General features: G+C 41.2%; 1 protein-coding gene across 3 annotated transcripts in view; it reads left to right on the forward strand.

Moving 5' to 3' along the window:
* The window catches only part of robo3 (roundabout, axon guidance receptor, homolog 3 (Drosophila)), a 165,390-nt gene that overhangs the window by 66,498 nt on the left and 77,098 nt on the right, over positions 1–21,794 (forward strand). Inside the window, exon 1 of one of the 3 annotated variants that reach the window (XM_072658817.1) lies at positions 15,875–16,368. The exons of 1 other annotated variant lie outside the window; for it this stretch is intronic. In XM_072658817.1, coding sequence (XP_072514918.1) covers positions 16,305–16,368 — 64 coding nt within the window. In that variant the 5' untranslated portion in view covers positions 15,875–16,304. Of the gene's footprint in view, positions 1–15,874; positions 16,369–21,794 lie in introns of those variants that run through there. One more of the 3 variants, XM_072658818.1, reaches the window with a different exon arrangement.

Genomic DNA, 21,794 nt, shown 5'->3' on the forward strand with positions numbered 1-21,794 from the left:
AGAGCTGATTCCACCTGTTACAAAAGCCCAGCAAACACACCAAGGTCTTTCGCTGTTTCAAGATTCTTCCTCAAGTACTCAGTGAATTCAGACACATTGAAAGACTGTGTATGTGCCTCTGTGTTTGATTTTGTAGGTTTTCAGGACTTAACCTACAGTGTCACAATGTTCCTGACGTTGCAGTGTATAAAAAGCTACATTTCTCTTCTGAGGTTGAGGTTACTGTTAGGTTTAGGGTTATATATTTATATAGGGCCAGTGTACTAAATCCAGGGCAAGGCAAAATTTAATCCAGGACAAGGCTTTGTACATGATGTGACTAAAAGATAATGTTAGGATTTGTGTACTAAATATATACTAATGCAATATATATATATATATATATATATATATATATATATATATATATGTAACAGTTTGACCATCATACATCTGCACAAATAACTGACACAACCCAGACGAGCAGAAATCAAACCATTATATTACCTGAACCTACACCTAAACCTTAACTTAATCTACTACACCTAACCTAAGTATAATCTTGACTTAACCTAGACTTACCATGACCTACACCTCAACTTTAATTTAGCCTACTAAACCTAAGTCTAACCTTAACCTAACCTAGATTTAACATGACTTACACTTCAACTTTAACTTAACCTACTACAGCCAAACTAAGTCTAACCTTCACCTAACCTAGACTTAATGTGACCTACACGTCAACTTTAAGAGAGTAAAGCAGCATGAATGTAATTGTAGCAAAACTGTTTTAACAGTTCATCTTCGAGTACATGGCAGGTTGTGTGTACTTGGCAAACCAGTGAACGGGAGCTGTGGTGTGAGCTAGAAATGATGTATGAAATATCTTTGTGCAAATGTTACAGGTTACGTGGGTACACATTTAATCTTATATGTGCATATTTTATGAGATCTTGTGTGTCACAGGTGGATAGATAGATAGATAGATAGATAGATAGATAGATAGATAGATAGATAGATAGATGGATGGATTGTGTATGAGGCATTTTTTGTGTTATTAGGATTACAAGGTCTGTGAATTCTGGTCCATTAATGTTTTTATGCTACTGGAAATGTGTGAGTGTGTGAATGTGTGTGTGAAACAGAGAGACAATTCATTTCCATTAAAGTGCTTATGCTGTATACAGTCCCATCCCACTCCCTCCGCCTCTGCGTTTGGCCCTGTGGCAGGCTGCCTGATGCCCGGTGCAAATTACTGTGAGTGGTACTTCACTCCCATTAAAACTTCACCCTGACTGCTCCTCTACCTGCCACCAGCTTTTCACTCTTTTTGTGTCCGCCATTTTTCAACAAGTTGCGCAGGGCCGAATTTGCCTGTACATGAATCAGAGGCCTCCCACAGCTCTGAGAGGCAGTTTCAGTCATTAGCAGATCCCTGCCGCGCATAAAGAGGCTCTGATGCATTATCATATTTTCCTGCATTTCCAAGGGATAAAAGTCCTGGGCGGATTTTGGTCTGCGGAAACTTGATGGACTCCTGTTTTTTCCGACTTTGTGACACTTTGGCGCTCCGAGTGCTGTCACAGGCATAAAGAGGAAGGGGCTGTTGTCACTTGTTGTTGTTGACGCCAGTGTTTGGTTTGATGCGAGATGACTTGATGCGGCTCGATTTTGATGAGGAGGTATTTGGAGGCGCTCGAACTGGGTCATGCCGCCTGATTAAGAAAATGAAACTTTTCCAAGTAGGTCTTCCACACATACCAAACTCCTCACCAGGCACAGGCTCTGCTCTGACACCCCAACCGGAAGCCGGGTTGCTTCCCAGACAGAGCTCATTATGAGAGAAAGCCTGATAACCTCATTATTGTACCTTGAGTTCCTAAAAACTCCCTTTCTTCCATCTCTCTCTCTCTCTTTCTCTCTCTCCTTCATCTACTTCTTCTCTTTCTCCCTCTTTCTTGGTCACTTCCACTTTCTCCCTCTACCCACCCTTCTCTCTTTCTCTCTCTCTCTCTCCTGCTCCCTTTCACCCCCATCTCCTTTCTTGCTCTCTCCGCTGACTTCATCACAGAACCTAAAATCACTCTCTTAGAATGGCAGAGGGGGGAGGGGCTGATAAGGGGGAGGGGGGGGCAGAGAATTAAAGGATGAAGTTGCTTTTCTGAACTGCGCTTAGTTTCTTCTGTTCTCAAATTGTGGGAGTGAAAACCTAGCAGATTTCGCAAGTGGGTCTTCCAGCTTGCCAGTCATCAGGAAAAAAAATATCCCTCCTTTTCAAGACATGCTAGTCATATAAATGAGAGAATTATACTTAGCATAAGCCAGACCGCATCCAAAACCCCATAAATACTGTCGGCACAAGTACATGTGCACGAGTGTGGAGCGTGTGTATATGGGCAGAGCAGTGAGGATTGTGACCCTACAGCACCAGACTGGATCTTCTTTTCTGTTTCACTGGAATGACTGGGTGAAAGGCCTTTCCGGTTATACTTTTGCACGTTTTCCATCAAGTAAAGCTGTAGAGTGCTAAATCCCTACTGCTGGAGTCTAGAGTGATTCTGTACATGCTCCAGGCAAACAACGCCCCTGGTGCCACAACTAAAGCTTCCTCCGATCATCACATATATATACACATATATTGTGTATATACACCGATCAGCCATGACCTTAACACCACATCCTTGTTTCTACATTTATTGTTCATTATATGAGCTCCACTTACCATATTAGGGCACTTTGTAGTTCTACAAGTGCAGACTGTAGTTTCTATAAATACTTTGTTAGCATCCTTTCACCCTGTTCTTCAGTGGTCTGGACCCCACAGCACCACTGCACCTGATGTGGTTTTGGTGTGTTAGTGTGTGTTGTGCTGGTATGAGTGGATCAGAGGCTGTCCTGTGGGGTCCTGACCATTGAAGAACAGATCATAAAAAATGTGGACACAATGTAATGTTGAATGCAAGTGAATATTTACAAATGAAATGACAGGGGGTAGCACTTGACGATACAAAACAATGGGGTCAATAATATTACATTATACTGTATATATCGTTGCTGTCACTCAAATATCTTGTATCTCCGTTTTTCATTTTTAGACATAATTCAAATCTGGCAGTTGTTCTTTACACTGTGTCCAAAGTTAAGAGTTGTTCTCTTCTCCTGTAAAGTTGTAATTTAAGAGACAACAAGGTTTTTAGATGACAGCGACGAGATGTATTATTCTAGGTGAATTAACAGCAGAGCAACAAGACTATACTAAGGCATCTGTAGTCGACTACAAATGAAGTGTGTGGAAGGAAGGCCATGGCCTCACTGCTCTTTCAAGAGCCTAAAGTCTGTGGTAGGAACGACCTCACACAGAGCTTCCATAGTTGACGAAATGCTAGAAGTGCAGCAGCTACAGGCGAAGCGAACAGCTGGGATTAGACATGCACTGTCGACAAGTTTTCAGCTGTGAACGGTGCTTGACCCAGGCTAGCGTTTAGCTACGCCTACATTATCTCTCTCTCCATGCTCTGTGACCTGACAGATGCTCATCTTTGAACTCTGAACCGTGGACCACCGAGTACACCTGCTACCGCAGTGAGCAAAACAGGTGTGCGTTGCATTTGAAGCATTGCGTTTTACAGGTTCAAACACCTATTAGCTCTGTAGCGCTCCAAGACAAGCTATCCTTAATGACGTGACGTCCGCTTCCCCTTTTATATCCGCCCATATGGTGGCGGTGCTAATAGTAAAGAAATAGCGAGTCTATTTGATTATCCGTTTGGATGTTTTCACCTTGTTCTAATAAAGGCCTGCTTTGTCCTTGTTGTAAGTGATGCTAACAGGCTAAAAGCTTGCTTTGTTCAAAAGGACAAAACAACAAGCTAAACTTGTTACAGCTCCCAGAGAGAGGGTCACAGCGAGGGCTGCTGTCTGTCTGCAGGTTGAACGTAAAGCCTGAACGGACATTACCATAATTTAAGGGAGAAGCAGCGGCACAATAGCAACTGTCCCTGGGTGGACCCGAGGCCTAATCTGCCCGACTTTGGACATCTGACTCTCGCTCGATGATAGGCAGTAGCTATTGTCTTCCAAACAACAGTAGCCATGAAGTTGGCCTCTGGCGGCCCAGGGGAGATGCGGGTCCACTCCCTGAGGCACTGAGCATCCTTGCTGGGGATGAAGGTGTCATAAATAAGCGGCTGAGCGAGAGGTTTACACCCCAACTCTCCTTCTCCCCCACCCCCCGGCACAGCTCTGACGGGCTCACCGGAGTATTGTAAATCAAGGGAAAGCTCAGGGTGGAAGTGTGTGTGTGTGTGTGTGTGTGTGTGTTGGTGTGTGAAGAGGGGGAGAAAACGTCTAGACAGCATTAAAGCTAGAACAACTACAGGGCCCCTGAAGCTACCTCTTAGAAGAGAAGTGTAAAAAAGAAGAAAAGAGGGTAAAAAAACAGAAGATAAGAGAATTTGGGAGAACTAAGGAAAAATGAGAAAACAAGGAATAGAGGACAAGAAGAGAAGGGCGGAGAACATTTATGAAAGGAAAAGAGAATAAAAAAGATGAGAAGGAAAAGAAAGGAGAATGGAGGAAAAGAGAAGCTACTAAAAAATGGGAGATTTATGAGGTGAATTAAGGGAAACAGAAAGGTGGAGAAGAGAAGACTAGAGCAGAATGGACAACAGTAGTGAAAAGGAGAGAAGATACGATAAGAAGAAGCCACTTTTCTCCATAAACACAACAAGACCTCTAAGAAAGATGGGGAAAAATGTGAAAGTTGTGTAATGGGGGGTGGGGTGGGGGGGATTGGGGGTGGTGTTCCACTGACGCTCACCTTTGCTAAGGCAGCTGGGATCGGCCTCCTGCTGATTGTACCCGGAATTCATTTGCGGTTAGCTCTCCACAGTCATGCTCATGTAATCCAGCACTGCCAGGCCTGCCTCATTCATGGGATGAACTTCCTTGGCTCATGCAGGGGAAGCGAAAATAGCTGCTAAAGCGGAGTGGATCTGTGCGCGAGGTGATGAATGGGAATAGATGAGGTGCATTTGAGTGGAAATGCGTCACTGTCCCAAAGCTGAGGACCGATGTTTGGAGACGGCTGCGTCTCCTGGGCTGGTGCTGGTCTCCATGCTCCAGTGCTCTTCGCACCATACCTCGTGCAGCTGTACACAACTCGCGGGCTTAGTGCAGAAACCTGGCACAGGCTTAATTGGCACGAGAGCAGTGCATAGTCCCTTAGTGCTGTATTAGTGCAGAACATCCTCACACTGTTTAAATTTAGCATCTTGCTCTCTCTCTCTTTCCCTCTCCCTCTCTCTTTCTCCCTCTCCCTCTCTCTCCCTCTCTCTCTGCCCACTCTTGTTTATCTAGTCTGTCAGTGCAGGTTTATTCTACAGGTCCCTGCATGGTGCGCTGCTGTTACGGGCCCCCCTGGCCGAGTTCTCCGTGTTGTAAACACGCTCCGGGAAAGTTCCTACCCACCTCCTTGCTCTGCCTTCATCTCGAGTTTTCCCCCTCAGCAGCCCAGCACCCGTGCTGACAGGCTGATAAAGGCGAGAGATGAGAAACTAGAAGTCCCTTTCAGAAAAGCCAAGGCATTCTGCCATGTCTGCCGTGCCGCCAGGCAACGCGAAGGAAGCAGGAGAATTACCTCGGACCTGCAGAGGAACATGCAATGGAGAAAGTTCTAAATGACTTATAATTTAAAGAATCCTTTAAAGCAGCGTTTTATGAACTGTCATAAGGTGCTTGTACTTTGTAGGTAGTCAAAAGCAGGTAGAAAGCCTTTCCTGGTCAGTTACTCCAATAAAAGCAGGATTAACGCATTTCTAATACCCGTGATTTTAGAGGAAACAAAGAATGAGCAGGTGTCCCAATACTTTTGTCCATATGTGTCCTACCCTGACACTCTCTTTTGACCTAATGAAAAATTGTAGAATTTTTTTAGTGCAACCCTTACAAGCTAGACTATGTCCTAATAAGGATTTAAACAACCACAATGAATCTAATGATATATCGGTGTGAGCTTTCATTCACTTACAAAATAAATGAGAGAATAAAAATCAATAAAACACAAATAAATTTGTTTGTCCAACCTTGCACCAGTTGCTAGGAAATGCATTTGTGCAGCACGGATAGGTCCATTTAAAAACAGTGGAACGTGGTAGTTCTACTGTGGTAGAACAGAAAGTCTTTAGCCATTGTATTAGACGCCTGCTCATGCATTGCTTCTTCTGAAATCAAGGGTATTGAAAAGAGTTCATCCTGCTTTTGTTGGAGTAACTGTCTCTACCGTCCAGGGAAAAAGACTTTCTACTAGCTTTTGGAACATGGGCTGTGAGGATTTGATTGCATTCAGCGACAACAGCAACAAATTTCACCCACCTCTTCCAAGAATACTTGGGCGAATAGTAGAGTGGTCTTCTTATTCACTTGTGCTTAGTAGTGTCTAAACTTAGAGATATCCTATTCAAACTAGCTGAGGTTATCCTTGGGTAAATAGCAAAGCACTTTTGTAAGTCACTCTGGATAAGAGCGTCTGCTAAATGCCTTAAATGTAAATGTAAATGTAATAGCATTGGTGAGGTCAGGATGTTGGATGATCACCACCCCACCTCATCCCTAACTCCCCAACCCATCCTAAAAGTAGTGGATGGAGCACCATCCATCATTCCAGAGAACACAGTTCCACTCCTCCACAGCTCAATGCTGGGGGGCTTTGTACTCCTCCGTTGCCACTTGATTGCTCAAAAGAGGCTCGGACCTGGATCTTGAATTAAATTGAATTAAAATAGCTCATGTTTACCTGCTCCAGGGAGTGCCTATTCTGTAGGCAATACTAATATTCTCAACAGGGGCTAGGCAAGCTGTGTGTGAGAGTAATAGCTCTGTGTAATATGTGTCAGCAATAGGTGTGACTTATAGTAGCTGAATGCATTAATTAGAAGAGGTGCCAACAAAAAACGGGATGTAACAATGTTCATATAAAGTAAACAAATACATTTTATCACAAGTTATCACATTTGAATTGCCTCCTTTACTTCAATGTGTTACAAGGCTTCGGTGCATTCCGACACCACTGGTAGCTTCTGCGTTAACATTTTCAGCTGTTGGTGGTGGAAATATGTGAAAAAAACAAGTTTTGATGTGTGTGTGTGTGTGTGTGTGTGTGCTTTGTATTTGTGTGTGCGTGTGTTTTTAAAAAAAACCCTGGTGTAAAATGCCCCGGATTGCAGTTGTTTGCTCTAATTGCAGATCATTAACATCCTTTTAAATTAAATTTGAAATTTGAAGAAGTACAGTGTCTAAGTGTTGATTTTTAAATTGTGAATCTCATTGACATTTAATCAGGGAGCAGCCTGGTTTTAATTTCCATCCTCAGATCAGAAATTAATCCTGCCCTGCTTTAGTGCACTGAGCTAAAGGCCTGATAACATTGATTCCTCCTCTTTGCTTCACTCGCTTTCCATAGCCAGTCAGCCCGGAACCCATGATGTGTTGCAGTAATTAGCATATTATTCAACGTGCAGTGCCGTCTAATGTGTTTCTGTTTTGCATATTTAACAGCAGATATATAGCGCGTCTGAAGCTGAATTGCCTGTCAGGTGCGTCAGTCATGCAGCTTGGCTCAAAACTGACAGCAGGTTATAGGGTCCTGTATAATGACAAGCCTTAAAAAATGCCATACCCTGAGTCCGTCCGTGGTGTATTAGCGTGTTCCCTCTGTAAAATCAAGTCGTAGCGGGTTGTAGTATGAAAATCCGAGTAATATAGTAGATACACTGAAAATGCATGCTGGAAAGTTACACACTGTTCATGCTCAGCTGCCACAGGCTGACATACTTAGCATGAAGACAGGAGCCACTAGAGGCTAGTCGGAAATTGCTTAGTACTCTTATTGGCATTCAGTTAATTGTGAGAGTCAACTAAAGAAGAACCACTGCTGCGTTCTCTTCACTGGCTTCCTGTCGCTGCCCGCATCAGATTCAAAACCCTGATGCTGGCCTACAAAGCCAAGAACGGACCAGGCCCTCCATACTTGATGGCAGTGGTCAAAAGCCAATCTGCACCTAGGGCCCTTTGAGCTTCAAGTACGGCTCGGCTCGACCCGCCATCCCTCAAAATCCGCAGAAGACAAGCGTCCAGGTTTTTTTCTGTCCTGGCACCAAAGTGGTGGAACGAACTTTCCCTGGGTGTCCGAACGGCCGAGTCGCTCACTGTCTTCAAACGCAGACTGAAGACCCACCTCTTCAGAGAATACTTGGGCGAATAGCAGAGTGGTCACCATTTTAACTTGTGTTTAGTAGTGTAAATAGCAAAGCACTTTTGTAAGTCGCTCTGGATACGAGCGTCTGCTAAATGCCTTAAATGTAAATGTAAGAAAAAAATGTTCTTCCTTAATTGATGGGACGTATTTTCGAGTGAAATGGAATGTGCAAGTTGGAAATTGTTATGGGCAGAGTATGATTTTATCGCAATTTGATTGGATAGTAAACAACATTTTTTCCTTCTGTACTCTGTAAATGGGTCTAGAAACTCCATAGCTCTTTTTCTCTGCTCCTTGTCTGTTCTTGCTCTCTATAATTTCCCTCCTCCACACAAGTGCTCATTAGCGAGAGAAGCTAACGTTATAGTTTGCAGTTCTTTATGAACATCAACAGACTAGGATGTGTCCAGAGAAACTTCACCATCATTCCCCACCTTTTAGGTCTGCTCCTCTATATATTTTCTTTAACCTTCATATTTCCTTAGTCAGCAAGTTGCTGCTTGCCATGATGCACAGACCAATTAAAACTGTCCAAAATTACCCCAGATAAAATATTTTTGCATTAAATTCAGGGGACCGAGGTATGTGGTTTTCTCCCGACAGTGACAATATGGAATTTAAATTGCAATTCAAGAATCACTCTATTATATGATGTGTTGAAAAAGTGTACATTAGCACATACTCAGCCTATTTGGAATCAAAGGGCAAGCTATAACACTGAGACACTACAGAGAGAAGAAGAAACAGAGAACTAATGCAGAGAGTTAGCCAGCGTCAAGCCAGGTTTCTTTGGATGATCCGAGAGCTTGAAGCTAAAGCATGTGCGTCAGAGCAGATTTTGCTGGTGCCGCTGGACAGCGAGAGCCATAATTGCTGTCATCTCTCTCCTGGATCCCGCAGAAGACTGTGGGAATTGGAAGAGTCATTTCATCTCCAAGGAAACAAAATGATGGGGGTGCCAATTTCCCAGCAGCACAAGTTAAAGGGAAGGGCTGCACGTGTGTTGTTAGCAAGCTTCCCACACACTCTCAGGGCTAAATTACAAGCTAACTCATGCAGGTCTTTCTCTTGGATGGAACTTTGGACATGAAGAAAAGCCAGCACAGTAGACTTGGTCTGGGCAATCACTAATAAGCACCAGCTCCAAACGGATCCTACCTCACAGCTGTCTAATTAGAAGCCGTTTTTGAAAAGCTGGTATGTAGGAGTACATTGACACAGCTTGGGTCCCAAAGTGAAGGTGGCTTCCTGAGATAATTAGCCATTGAAAGAGCTTGTCTCCTGGAATAGTGAGAAGCTTCAGAGTGGACGAGGTTAATGCTGGTTTTCCTGCTAGGTCTTCTAGGTTGGTTCAAGTCATGGCCCTCTGTTATGCATCAATTTCAGGCCCTTTCAAGGGAAAACGAGCGAACAGAGGGACCTTCTCGCTTCACAGAGCTACAATTAAGTGGGCCTCAAACAGTAAGCCTTCAGAGACAAAGACCTGAGGGGGGTGGGGGGGTGGGGGGCATGTGTAAAGGAGCATGTGTTCATGTGTGTGTGTAAGAGAAAGAGAGTCATATTAATGTAATGGAAAGCAACAGGAAATTGAGCATCCAAATGTGAGCCTGTGTCTTTTCAGATGGTGAAGGTAGCCAATCAGACTTAGAGGCAAATCAATGAAGAGATATATTGCCATTTTCCCCAGCACCCCTCATAATCAATTAATCTATAATATTATCCTTGCGCTTCTTTCGAGGCCCCAGGTAATAGACAAGGTAGATGGTGCCTGACGTTTCAATGTTTGTGATAGCCAACATAAGGGCACTGAAGACACTGTTTGCTCATAGTACAGACAAATCACTGCATTCAGCATTTAGCAAAATAAACTATGAATGAATACCATTGAAAAACTACAAAGGATTCTCTTCGATGGATGGTTTTTAAATGTGAGGTCTTCTTATAGCATTTGTCCAGTTTTATACCTCTCTTTCTCTTTACTCAAGTGACCAGTCTGCTTTTGTTACCATGCTTTTAATCCTGATAAATGTAAATGGCTTCTGTTTTGACTGCTTCAGTATGACTGCTTCAACATACTGTATAAAAATACAGATTTTTATCACATCATAAAGTTAATATAGTTAAAATTTAGCCCAATTTGGAGCATGTAAATAAAAGTAATACTGATTATTGTATGTGCAAGTATTTTAGTTATTTAATAGCAGCACATGAACACTGCAATCTAGTCTTTTTATAGCTAACTCACCCATAAACAAAAAATTTACAAGTTACTGAAGTGTCTTACAGGCTAAAAATGACATAAATGGTTAATTTACTGAACTTTAGCTATATTTACACATATTAAACTGTCTTTGTTTTACAATAGCAAGGGACATTTTTCACAATTTGGGCATGTAACCTCAATTTATATGGCCCAATAGCCATTGAGCTTCCACACCATGTGGGAGTAAAACCAGTAACCTTGTAAGTTGCTGTGGACAAGAGCGTCAGCTAAATGCTGCAAATTTAACCATAAAATAACTTTTACTGGCTTTGACTGAACTATTTTGCTGGGATTGGTAACCCTCTGATTTGATCAATGAACTCTTTTTGTGGTCAGGTCAGGGACATACACAAACAGTTGGTTGTTTTGCCATACCTTTTCTTGATTGTTGGGGGAATCTGGAACATTCTCTCTTCATTCAGCGCCAGACAAGCTTTGGTCAGTGTGCTCTAGCCTTTGGAATGAACCAAATTGCATTGCTATGTATCTGGTGTTCTTCTGTATCTGCAGTTTTGCCTGTTGCAGTGGAACCCAGAAGAACATGCATACTTTCTTTGGCGTTGTATAATAGAATAATATTATTTTTCTGGGGCTTTTCTACGAAATGTCTGTTTAATATTCGAATATTAAAGCTCAAGCTAAATGATTCTTTTCGAACGCATAACGTATGCAATAATGCAGCAGTGTCTTATTAGATTCGAGTGGCTGTGCTGTTGAAAGCTGAACAGCAAGTCTTTTTCATATAGGAGTGTCTTCCTGAATTAACTAGATCCTCGACACTACCGTTAGCTTCCATTTGAAATTTTTCACTCATTCTGTTTGCAAAGATGAAAGGACGGTGGTGTCAGATTGGCTTGGCCGGTGTCCAGTGTGACTTGTCAGGCTGTCATGGTGGATGTAATCAGGGCCATAAATCATGTTTCTCTGCCACAGTGTTGGGCCATTCTACATTCAATAGATTAATTAGATGTAGTGCTGTAGTATCTTTCTGTGTACACTGTCGCTATTGATCCATTCACGCTGATATACTGCTGACCTATAGCCTTAATCCTAATGTTATTCCCTGCCGGCCTTATCTGAGAAATTCCATAGCAATTTGTCTGCCCCAATTCCGGGAAAGACTGAAATCATCGGCACAAAGGCTTCTGATACGATCTAGCTGAAGTTGCTTTCAAAAACATAGGCCTACAATATGTAAATACTAGTACTTAGCAGACCTTAACCCTACAAATTCTTAAAGCATAAAACAGAACATTTGTTTCGTATATGATCAACCTGTTCTATCAATTCTACCAAAAGAATCACAAGTTTAATCTTGGTCAAATAATGAGATGGGAACAATGTTAGCTAGTTAAAACTGCTGATTGTCCTTGGCAAAGGCCCCATCGTCAGCCCAGGTCTTGAAACATCCTGACGAACTTATAGGCAAGGGGCGGAGCCTACCCCTGGGCAGCCTTTGGAACCAAACTGGTTGCGGTGGGGAGGAAAGAGTTAGAGACGTGATGCAAAAAAACCCAAATATAAATATTTCAATATAAAAATATGGTTCTTTGAGTGATGCCATAGAAAAAACACTTTTGGTACCATAAAAAAACAAGGAAATATCAAGCAAATGTGAGTGTGGAGAACTTTTAAATTGGTAAAGAACCTTTACATCACAGATTTCTATTACATACATGGCTCTTTCAGAAACCAAACGTGGTTCTTCTATGGCATTGCTCAAAGAACCCTTTGTGGCATCTTCTGCTTTTCTGTTTTATTCAGTGGTAGAGTGAAGTGGTTTGGTGTGAAATGCTTCACTGTAGACAAAACGTACTGACGTACTTACTTTACAGTGGTATTAGGAATCAGGTTAGTAATGTCAAACTCAAATATCCCCATTTTATTTACTATCTAAAACGATCTGTGAACCTACGTGTGTCTTCAGAGTGTTTTATATGCCATGTTGAGGATGATAAAATTACATTACAATCTGAAAACATTCACCCGGTTTACACCTGCTCGCTTCATGCATCTTGAGTGTCAGGATTATATCTGGATAAGGCCAAGCTACATAAACATGCAAGTGTAAACACAGACAAGACTCATTTAAATATCAGATACAAATCCAATCACCAATAATAACTGCCAAGCATTGAGTACATTTGCATATTCCATCCCACACAGCAATCAGATTTCAATTCGCAAACCGGAGACTCACCAGTGACTCATTTGACTACCCAGTGTAAATGCATGTGGCTAAAATCTTAATAATAGATAATAGTCACATGAAGTGACCAGGTGTAAAAGGGGATTTTTTTAAAGACTATTTTACTTTTCTTTCATGAATGGATTTTAAAGGCCAACACTTTCTCTTAAAACTGCCATGAAACCATATCTCAGTGCATCAGGCAGTGTAGTCATAACCACTTGTGTAAAAGAGTACTGTGAGCTAGCTTTTAGAGGCATTAAGCTCTTCAAACATTTGCTTCCAATCACTACCACTATGAATTACTCTAATTTATCTCCAGAAGGAGCTTTTTACATCAACCATTGAGTTAAGTTGTCATTTATGTTTTCATAGTTGTATATCCAGTTTTAAAAATCAGGGATGAAGCTCCTCAACCTCATATTTTAGAAATGCAGATAGCTTAACTGACATTAATGCATTTTGACAACATTTCAATATGCTGCATTATGTTAGCTAATGTATGAAATACGTATAACCACTTCATTTAACCAGTTTTATTATATGAACCAATTGCTGTAATCAGTTTATATATTGTACTGGAAAAGTCTTTAAAATTCCGTTTATGCAAAAGCAAAGAAATCATCTGCAGCTGCCCTCTCTGCCCAGTGAGCCTGTGGCCTAATGGCATCATTTGCACTTGCTGATGTGACGTCGCCATAACTCTCCATGTAACGCAATTATGCCGCTAAATTCATTGACTGCACACTTTCCTTTGACAGGTCCAGCAAATTCTTAATGGGTTCCTGAGCGCACTGCATCAGTCATAAGAGAGATGAAATGTATTTAGAGGGAAACGGCATCATGTTTTATTCAATTACACACCATGGCTCAATTAATCAGTTTTTGCAATTAAGTTAAACAGGCACATGCATGAAACATGAGGACAAAAGCAAGGGTGCTGGCGGCAGGGCCCGCTGGTTGTAAGCAGGGCCTGTGGGCCTATGACTGCCTTCTAATGTGAACGTAATAGAATAAATTGTGTTTTGTGGAAGGAATGAAGATAAATATAACTGATAAATTAATGGAAGCTGGAAGATTTTTTTTCTCTGCATAATGAATAGGAATAGCAATTATTCTTTTGTTAGATAATAAAGCCTGACAAAAAAATCCTCACAGCCTTTCATTTCTTGCTTCAGATAGGTCTTTAAGGTTGGCTTTAACTGAGGCGGTTAGACCTGGCGAATATGAAGCACACTAGATCCCTGATCTGGGCATCGCTGTACTTGTTTGGGAGAATTACATGCAGTGCTGCTATCCTCCCAATGTTATTACCTGCAGTAGACAGACAGACAGGCCTGTGTGTCGCCTCTCATCTTCGGAGGCTCATACCATCCTGATGTGCTGGTAATATTACTTTTCAGTTTTGATCAAATCAGAGAGCAGCACAGCTTGTGCTCAAATCAGCCCGTGATTGTTGATTTGCGTAAAGCCTGATGTTACACTTAATATAACTGCTGTTGTGTTTTTGGAGACTTTCTGGTTGTGCCTAGAATTTTGAGCAGTGTTGGAAGAAACTTTTGTCATATTATTTTATGCTAATACAATGTACAAATGAAAAAGGCAGGGACAGAAGGAGAACATTTTTAAGGAGATTTTTAACATTTAAACAGGAAGTTAATACTAGCGTGAAATATAATCTGTCATGTAAATATTTTATTCTTACATGTTTAGCTTTTGCTTTCATCTAAAATATAAAAAGTTTTATTTTAATATTCTTTATTGTAATTATGGTTTAGTATGTAGGATTTGTGTTCTCACTACTTAGGATTTATGGATTATCTCGATTTTAATGTAAATAACTATTTTACTAGTATGAGTTACATTGTAATATGTGCTAATTAAATGATTACAATGTTAGCATTTTGACCTTCTAAATGTCTAATGATGAATGATTCCTTCCCTGTTTATTATTACATTTTCTTCCATTAATATGAATTGAGACTTAATTCTCTAGCCTACTAATGAAAATGTAAGTCTTACTTGTGCTGATAATGTTTAAAAGGATGCCCTGGAGTGAACAACAGTATTTACCTTAGCATAGTTGAATAACATGAGTTAGGTACCAGGAGTTTGGTACAGATCTGTAAAAGGGCAAATTCCAAAACCCTCCACTTTACACACACCCTGCTTACTAGCCAAAGTTTATTCACAACTTAAGCTGCAATACTGTACAATGTGACGACAATGTGACACAATCCGGTTAGACTCTAAGATAAACATAATGAAATAAACATGCTTAATGAAATAAACATGAATAAAATAAACATGCTATGCTATGCTACAGGGCTCCTGTGAGTAGTAAAAAGGGAAATCAGGATGCTTCATTCTCAGTTCACATTTGCCGGCCCTACCAAAATGACATATGAAGCTATATATATATATATATATATATATATATATATATATATATATATATACATATAGCTTATATAGCTTATATATATATACACACATATATGTGTACATATGTACTATTTATATTGTCTTTTATACTTTTATATATGTGCTATATATATATATATATATATATATATATAAATAATATATATACTGTCTTTATATATTGTCTTTTATACTTTTATATATGTGCTATATATATATATATATATATATATATATATATATATATATAAATAATATATATACATATATGTGTATATATATGTACTATTTATATTGTCCTGTTATATATGTGCTATATTTTTTTTGGGGGGGTGGTGTTTTTTATGTATATAAATAGTACATAAATAAATGGACAATATAAATAATATATATACATATATGTGTATATATATGTACTATTTATATTGTCCTGTTATATATGTGCTATTTATATATGATCTTTAAATGTACAACGGAATGTCTTCAGTGAGTTTTTTTACACTCATTAAAGACATTCTGTTGTACATTTAAAGATCATATTCATGCTCAAACTGACTCTTGCTGATCAGAACTCGCTGAGCTTAGCATGAGGAGAGAGTCAGTGTGAGAGCAGACCCACATAATGAAAACAGGCCACAGTGTGAGAAAACGGGTGCCTGTGCCTTTAAGACGCGATGGGTAACCAAGGACGGTAGCTAGGGGGAGGGCTCGAGCCGCCACGAGACAGTTGCGGTGCGCGTGAGTTGTAAGTGCCGTTCATTCAGAACGGGTGCGAGGGATGGACGGGTGGCGCGAGGAGTAACCGCTGAAAGGGTCTCTCCGTTTTCTGTAAAGAAGCAGGAAAGCACGGAGGGAAAACTGAAGGAAAGCGGGTGTTTAGGAAACTCCGGGTCTGTCTAACCCCCGTATCCGCTGGACTTTCGCCTCAGCACACGGACACACGGTCGGAGGATGTGTAAGAGCAGAAGAGTGAGACAGTGAGAGGTGCTGCTTCTCCCTCTGGATTTGAGTTTGTGTGTGTCTTCTTCAATGTGACTGTGTGGAGTTGACAGTGTGGTGACTGTCTCAGTGAAACGCGTGTCCTCTCGGTACTCCTCCTCTCCCGGTCAGTCGGATTATAACGGGTCAGGTTGGATGCTTGACTGTCCGCTTAAAGCCGCCTAAAGCCCCGTGACCTGGCTCTGCTCCGGAGGGTGATGGAGATTTCCCGGACCGTTCATGTCTTACCGGTTATATGTTCGCTCATCTGCTTGGCTCATGGTAAGTTGGAGGAGAAACTGCGTTGAGTTGCGGTTCTCTTTCTTGTAGGGGTCCTGCGGGAGGGCTGTGTTTGGCCAGCGTGTGTGTGTGTGTGTGTGTGTGTGTGTGGGGAGAGAGAGATAGAGATAGAGCGAGCCGGGGACAGTATGAGTGACCGATATGCGCAGAGCTGGTGTGTGAGGTGTGTGGTGTGTAATGTTCCTGAAGAAATTTTGAAATCTCCTTATTATTAAAAAAATATATATTTATATTTATATAATTATATATCTGCATTTCAGGGTTTCATGTTGTTAGAAAAGTCTCATCTCTCTACAGTGTTGTCTGTTTCAGTAAAAAGGGGGTTATTGCTGGTGGTGTATAATATATATATATATATATATATATATATATATATATATATATATATATATATACACTTAATTATTAAACATTCAATAATTGCTTTTGTAGAATGTGGATTGATGTATGATTGATGTGTAAGTGTATGTATCTGGATTGCCCCCCCCCCATCCTTCTGTGGTGTGGATATGCATGAGTGTTGATGAGTATTTGCTATCAAAATTAAAAAAAAAAAAAGTTATTAACTAAATAATTAAAACAGTTGCTCACTACGCTAAAACGAAGGCCCTCTACAACCCCATCAATTGGTCGACATCTCCCATCAGGGAAGTCTTTTAACAAAGTTACGACATTCCTCACTGATTCATTTTTAATATCCACGTTTCATATTCCCAGTAATGAACCATATCTCTTTGAACTTAAACAAGCGCCTTCCTGAATGTCTTTGACTGACATGTCCTAGCCTTTATTATTTCCAAGTCAGCAATATCGCCGGCTTTGCTGCTTGGCCACTAGCTTGTTTTTATGAGGTTGTAAACACTGTCCACAGGATCTGCCCCTGATCTAACAGCCAGCACAATCTCGCTATGAATCAGGAGCCCTTAGAGGTGCTGGGTGGGGAAATGACATTTCAAGCTAATACCTCACTGCTGTGGAAAAAGGACCTATGGTCCTTGCGGTGACCTTATGAGCATCAGCTTCAGTTCTGTCCTTTTACAAGCCTGTTGTCTGTCCTCTAACGCTTAGGCTGTACAGACACACTGAATGAATCCAGGCTGAGCTCAGCCAGATCTCTGAGCTTGTTTGGTTCAGGCGTCCAAACAAAAGGGGTTCCTTAGAGCTTTGGGCTCTTTGAAGAACATCTAACACACCTTGAGTGAGAAGACCATTTTTAAAGTTTAAGGACCTCCATCTCATGTAAAGGCTCTATAGCTGTTAACCATTTAGGCCCTTCTTATTTTGAGGGTGCCGGTAGTTTGTCGGTAGAAGCAGCTTGAATCTACTGTTGGTATGTATGAGGACTGGAGTGGCTGCTGGCTATCTGCTCTCACCTTTTCTCAGTTGGTAGGTTAAAGTTACACCCTGAGGGCTTAACCTAGTCATACTCACAGGTTCCTCTCCCGGGCATTGCAGTGTCTGTAAGAAGAGAAAAACATGCACTAGCTCAGTTCCCTTTTGAAGTCATTTGAAACTTGCCTTGAAACAGCTGTCACTTCTGCCGTGATTGTCCCAGGACATGCATTTAACAAGAGCAAAGCACAGAGAAACTCTTTGACTTAGCCCGTAATGACACACCGCAGACCAGACCAGCCTTCCTGGTGGATGTGAGAAAATGACTGCTCAACTCAAAGGGCACGCCATATATTGTCTTTTGGCTGAAGCTGAAGGTGCAGTATTAGGTGATGACGTTGAGGAAATAGACACTTGGAATGGCCATTACTGTATGCAGCGTGAAGGAATTGCTCTTTCTCAAAGGTGTTTCTTCAGAAGCCGTTCCACATACTGTTACGCTGCTGCCAGTCGCCAGATGAGAAATGCGTGTATGTCAGAGAGGACGACTCAATAGATTGTCTTGCTCACCTACTGGCACAAGACTTCCTCCGTGTCCTGCGTGTGTAAACAGTGCACTGTTGAGAGCCTGTCAGCGTGGAGGCAGATAAAAACTAGCATCTCCAACTGAGCGTGTTCTGATGTCTCTGTTTGCAGCCTCCACACGGTCTTGCTCTGCTATCTGATCCTCGCTGCGAGACAATAGAAGCTTCAGACCACTCTACTCTTTTTAAGAAGGCCACTGATAAAGGATTCTTGGGTGTAAGCATCACCTTAGACTTTAAAGGGTAATATCAGTGTCCTCTAAAGTTGGAGCTGCATTTTAGCAGAGTAAACACATTCATGCACATGCAGCCCAATGGATGCACCGACCCAACTTTTCCTCATAGGATACCGATACTGAAATGCAAACACAGGATATCAACCATATAGTACCAGTGCGTTGGTTAGGCATTTGTCATGAATATATAGTAGAGGTCGATGGTGTTTATTAAGTACTGGCAGTATCCATAGTATGCTCAGAAAGGCATATAGTGATGTCATTTGTTAAAATTATGATAAAATATTGCCATATTGCCTTTCCCTATTAGTGTTATTTTATAAGGTTGTTATAGATTGTTTATAAAATTGCTATAAAGGATTTTATAATGATCACAACTAAGAAACCATACTAAATGTGGATCTAATGCTGATAGTAATCAGCCGTGGAAAAGTTATTTGGCTGTCATTGCGATATCGCTGCTTTTCCGTTACTGATAACATAGAAAGCTGCAATATTTAAACTAACCATGTGACCAATCACAGTGTTTTTTGACTTTATGCTGTGAGAGTCCCGACTAATCACTGTTCTAGACAGCGGTTTGATGAATCAAGGGATTTGTGTAGTCCAGTATTGCAGTATAATCGCAGTATAGTCACTGGACTACTATTTTGTCCATATCATGCAGTTGTTTTCGTCCATATCTGTGGTATTTTAACAATGGCTTAAAAGCACGGACAACCAGTTTTTATAGAGCTGACTGGAAGTCTGGGTTTGTGGCCTGTCAAGTTCTTGCTCAGCCTGACGTGGCTACGGAGGGATGAATAGGGCCTAAACACAAAGCGCAGGCATCAATCTGTCGGGCCCATGGCCCTGGCTGCCAGTTGAGGACAGCTTAATAGCCACAGCGCATTAGTTCCAGTTGTTGTTGTGGTGACCCCAAAGACGCCGTCGTAACGGGAAACCCCAGATGTAGACAGAGAAAGAGAGAGACAGAGGGACAAAACCCCAGCCCCTTGGTGCTATTTGGAAGTTAATGGTTAGATTAGAGCTGCAAGTCTTAGGAGCTAAGTGTGGACACCTCTCCCTGATGCCTTGTTGACATTTAAAGGCTGTGGGTGTCTTAAAGAACAAGGCAAGGTGTTGACAGTGAATTGCGTAGGCAAGGCAAGCACTTGATAAGATGGCGAAAGGTGCAGTGTTGGAGTGTGAGAGTTGCCTGCAATCCGACGTGCTTTGGGTGTGTTTAGAACATCGTCTTCTTTTCCTGTAAGACTGGGAGTGTTTGTGAGTTGCCTTGAATCTGACTTTCTTTGTGTCTATTTATAAAAGCTCTTTTTCTCTGTGTTGTTTAGGCCATTTCTGACTTTGGTGTTATAGATAAAACCTGTAAATGCAAGTCATGCATTGATACACTGGCCACAATGTCTTGTAATCCATCATAAATGAAAGCAACATAATCCCACTTTTGTGATGATGGATTGGTATTTACACAAACCCCTTCTTATCTTATACAGATGTCTTTTTTTGCTCCTTGCTTTCATATGGAAGAAAGAAGTTCACAAAACCAAGCCTGTATAAACAGCAATGAGTAGTGATATGGGTCACATTAATGGAGGGATACACAATGGTTTCGTAATCGTATCGGTATCAGATAAAATATGATTCAGATTGGACTGATATTTGATGATGCAGTTATTGCACTCCGGTCCAGAAGAGCAGAATGGGTAGTTGATGCTGGGATACTGTAAGCTTCATTTTAATGCATATCATTACTCTCATGAAAAAGTCTCATATCTCCAAATGGCAGCTTTGCAGGAGAAGGGGGAAATCTTTAATGTCAATGGAAGTCAGTGTAAAAAATGTGTTGCCAAGACATTTCGAAGCATTTCTATTGGTCCATACATTGTGGAATTTTGACACGATGTAAAGAACAACTGCCAGATTTGAATGATGTAAAACCGTCTGCCACAGGGAGGACAGTGTTGTTATCCACTACATTAACCACATATCATCACTGTCCAATGAAAAATCTGTATCTTCTAAATGAATAGATATTTACAGGAATATATAAAAAGAGTTCTTAACTCTGAATGGAAGTCAATAAAAGTTTATTCCAAATAATTTAAAGCTTCTATTTCTATTGGTCTGTTCATCCAACTAAACAAACTAAAAATGGACAGAAATGGAGATACATGTTTTTCATCAGAGAGCAGCAATATGTACTCATAGTGTAATGAAATGTGCCATTGAAATGTGCCATTGCTGGCTATTGTTTTTTTCATTCTGGCTTATCATACATCTATAACTATTAATATTCTGACATCTAATACATGTTGGTAAAAATCGTGAAGTATCGTGCTATGATTTATGCTGTATCGCCCACCCCTAATGGGTACGCCCAATTAAAGGACAGTCTGCCCTTTCTCACTGATCTACACAAGCTATTCAGTCCCCATTTGGCTCATTTATAATTCATAAATATTAAATTGCAGTGTCCTTTAGCTCTTCTCCTGTTGGGCAAGCTTAGAGTCAGTAATTTGGAACGACCGAGATATCCTGCTATGGGGAACTTGGGCGATATCAGTGGAGAGCTGGTTTCTCCTGTTTGACCACAGGGACTCTCACTATCAGTATCTGAGCTATAAAACACTGTCTCCAGTGCTCAAACAGCAGGAGTGTGTTTTGTGTGTTTGCATACAGTGAGCTTGTGGGCCACCCTTTGAGGACTTAGTGTATCATCCGAGATTTGGTGGCTTTGTTTATATTCCCAAATGTTTGCTTGGCAAGGTGAGCAAACTTGGCTAAGTGTGCCTGTGTGTGTGTGTTGTGCTTTTGAAGGGCACTGTAAACAGTAGGCCTCAAGGCCATGCAAGCTCTCTCATCAGGAGCCCTAAATCTAATGACGCAGTTTTTTTGTCTGCACTCGTACACATATGGCCACACACACACACGCGCGCCCTCACACACACACAGACACACTTCCTAGACGCTATTTACTCTCTGTTCACGCTGTTCGCTTTTCCTTTGCTGTGATTCGGCAGCGGCTCCCCGCCACTCTCATCAAACACGAGCAGGCTGGAGCTCTTTCAGGAAAAAAAAAAGAAACAAGTTGTTTTTGCTGGGACTTTAGAATTACTTTTAAGTTATTTGGCACAGGTTATTACTTGCACAATTGTTGTTTAATGGGTGTGTCGATGGAAATCACGGCTCGCGGGTTGATTGTATTGATCCCACATAGCGATGTGGAGAATGTAATGAATGTGACCCAGGCTGT

Source organism: Salminus brasiliensis, chromosome 16 (assembly GCF_030463535.1).
Source record: "Salminus brasiliensis chromosome 16, fSalBra1.hap2, whole genome shotgun sequence".
Classification (NCBI taxonomy): domain Eukaryota; kingdom Metazoa; phylum Chordata; class Actinopteri; order Characiformes; family Bryconidae; genus Salminus; species Salminus brasiliensis.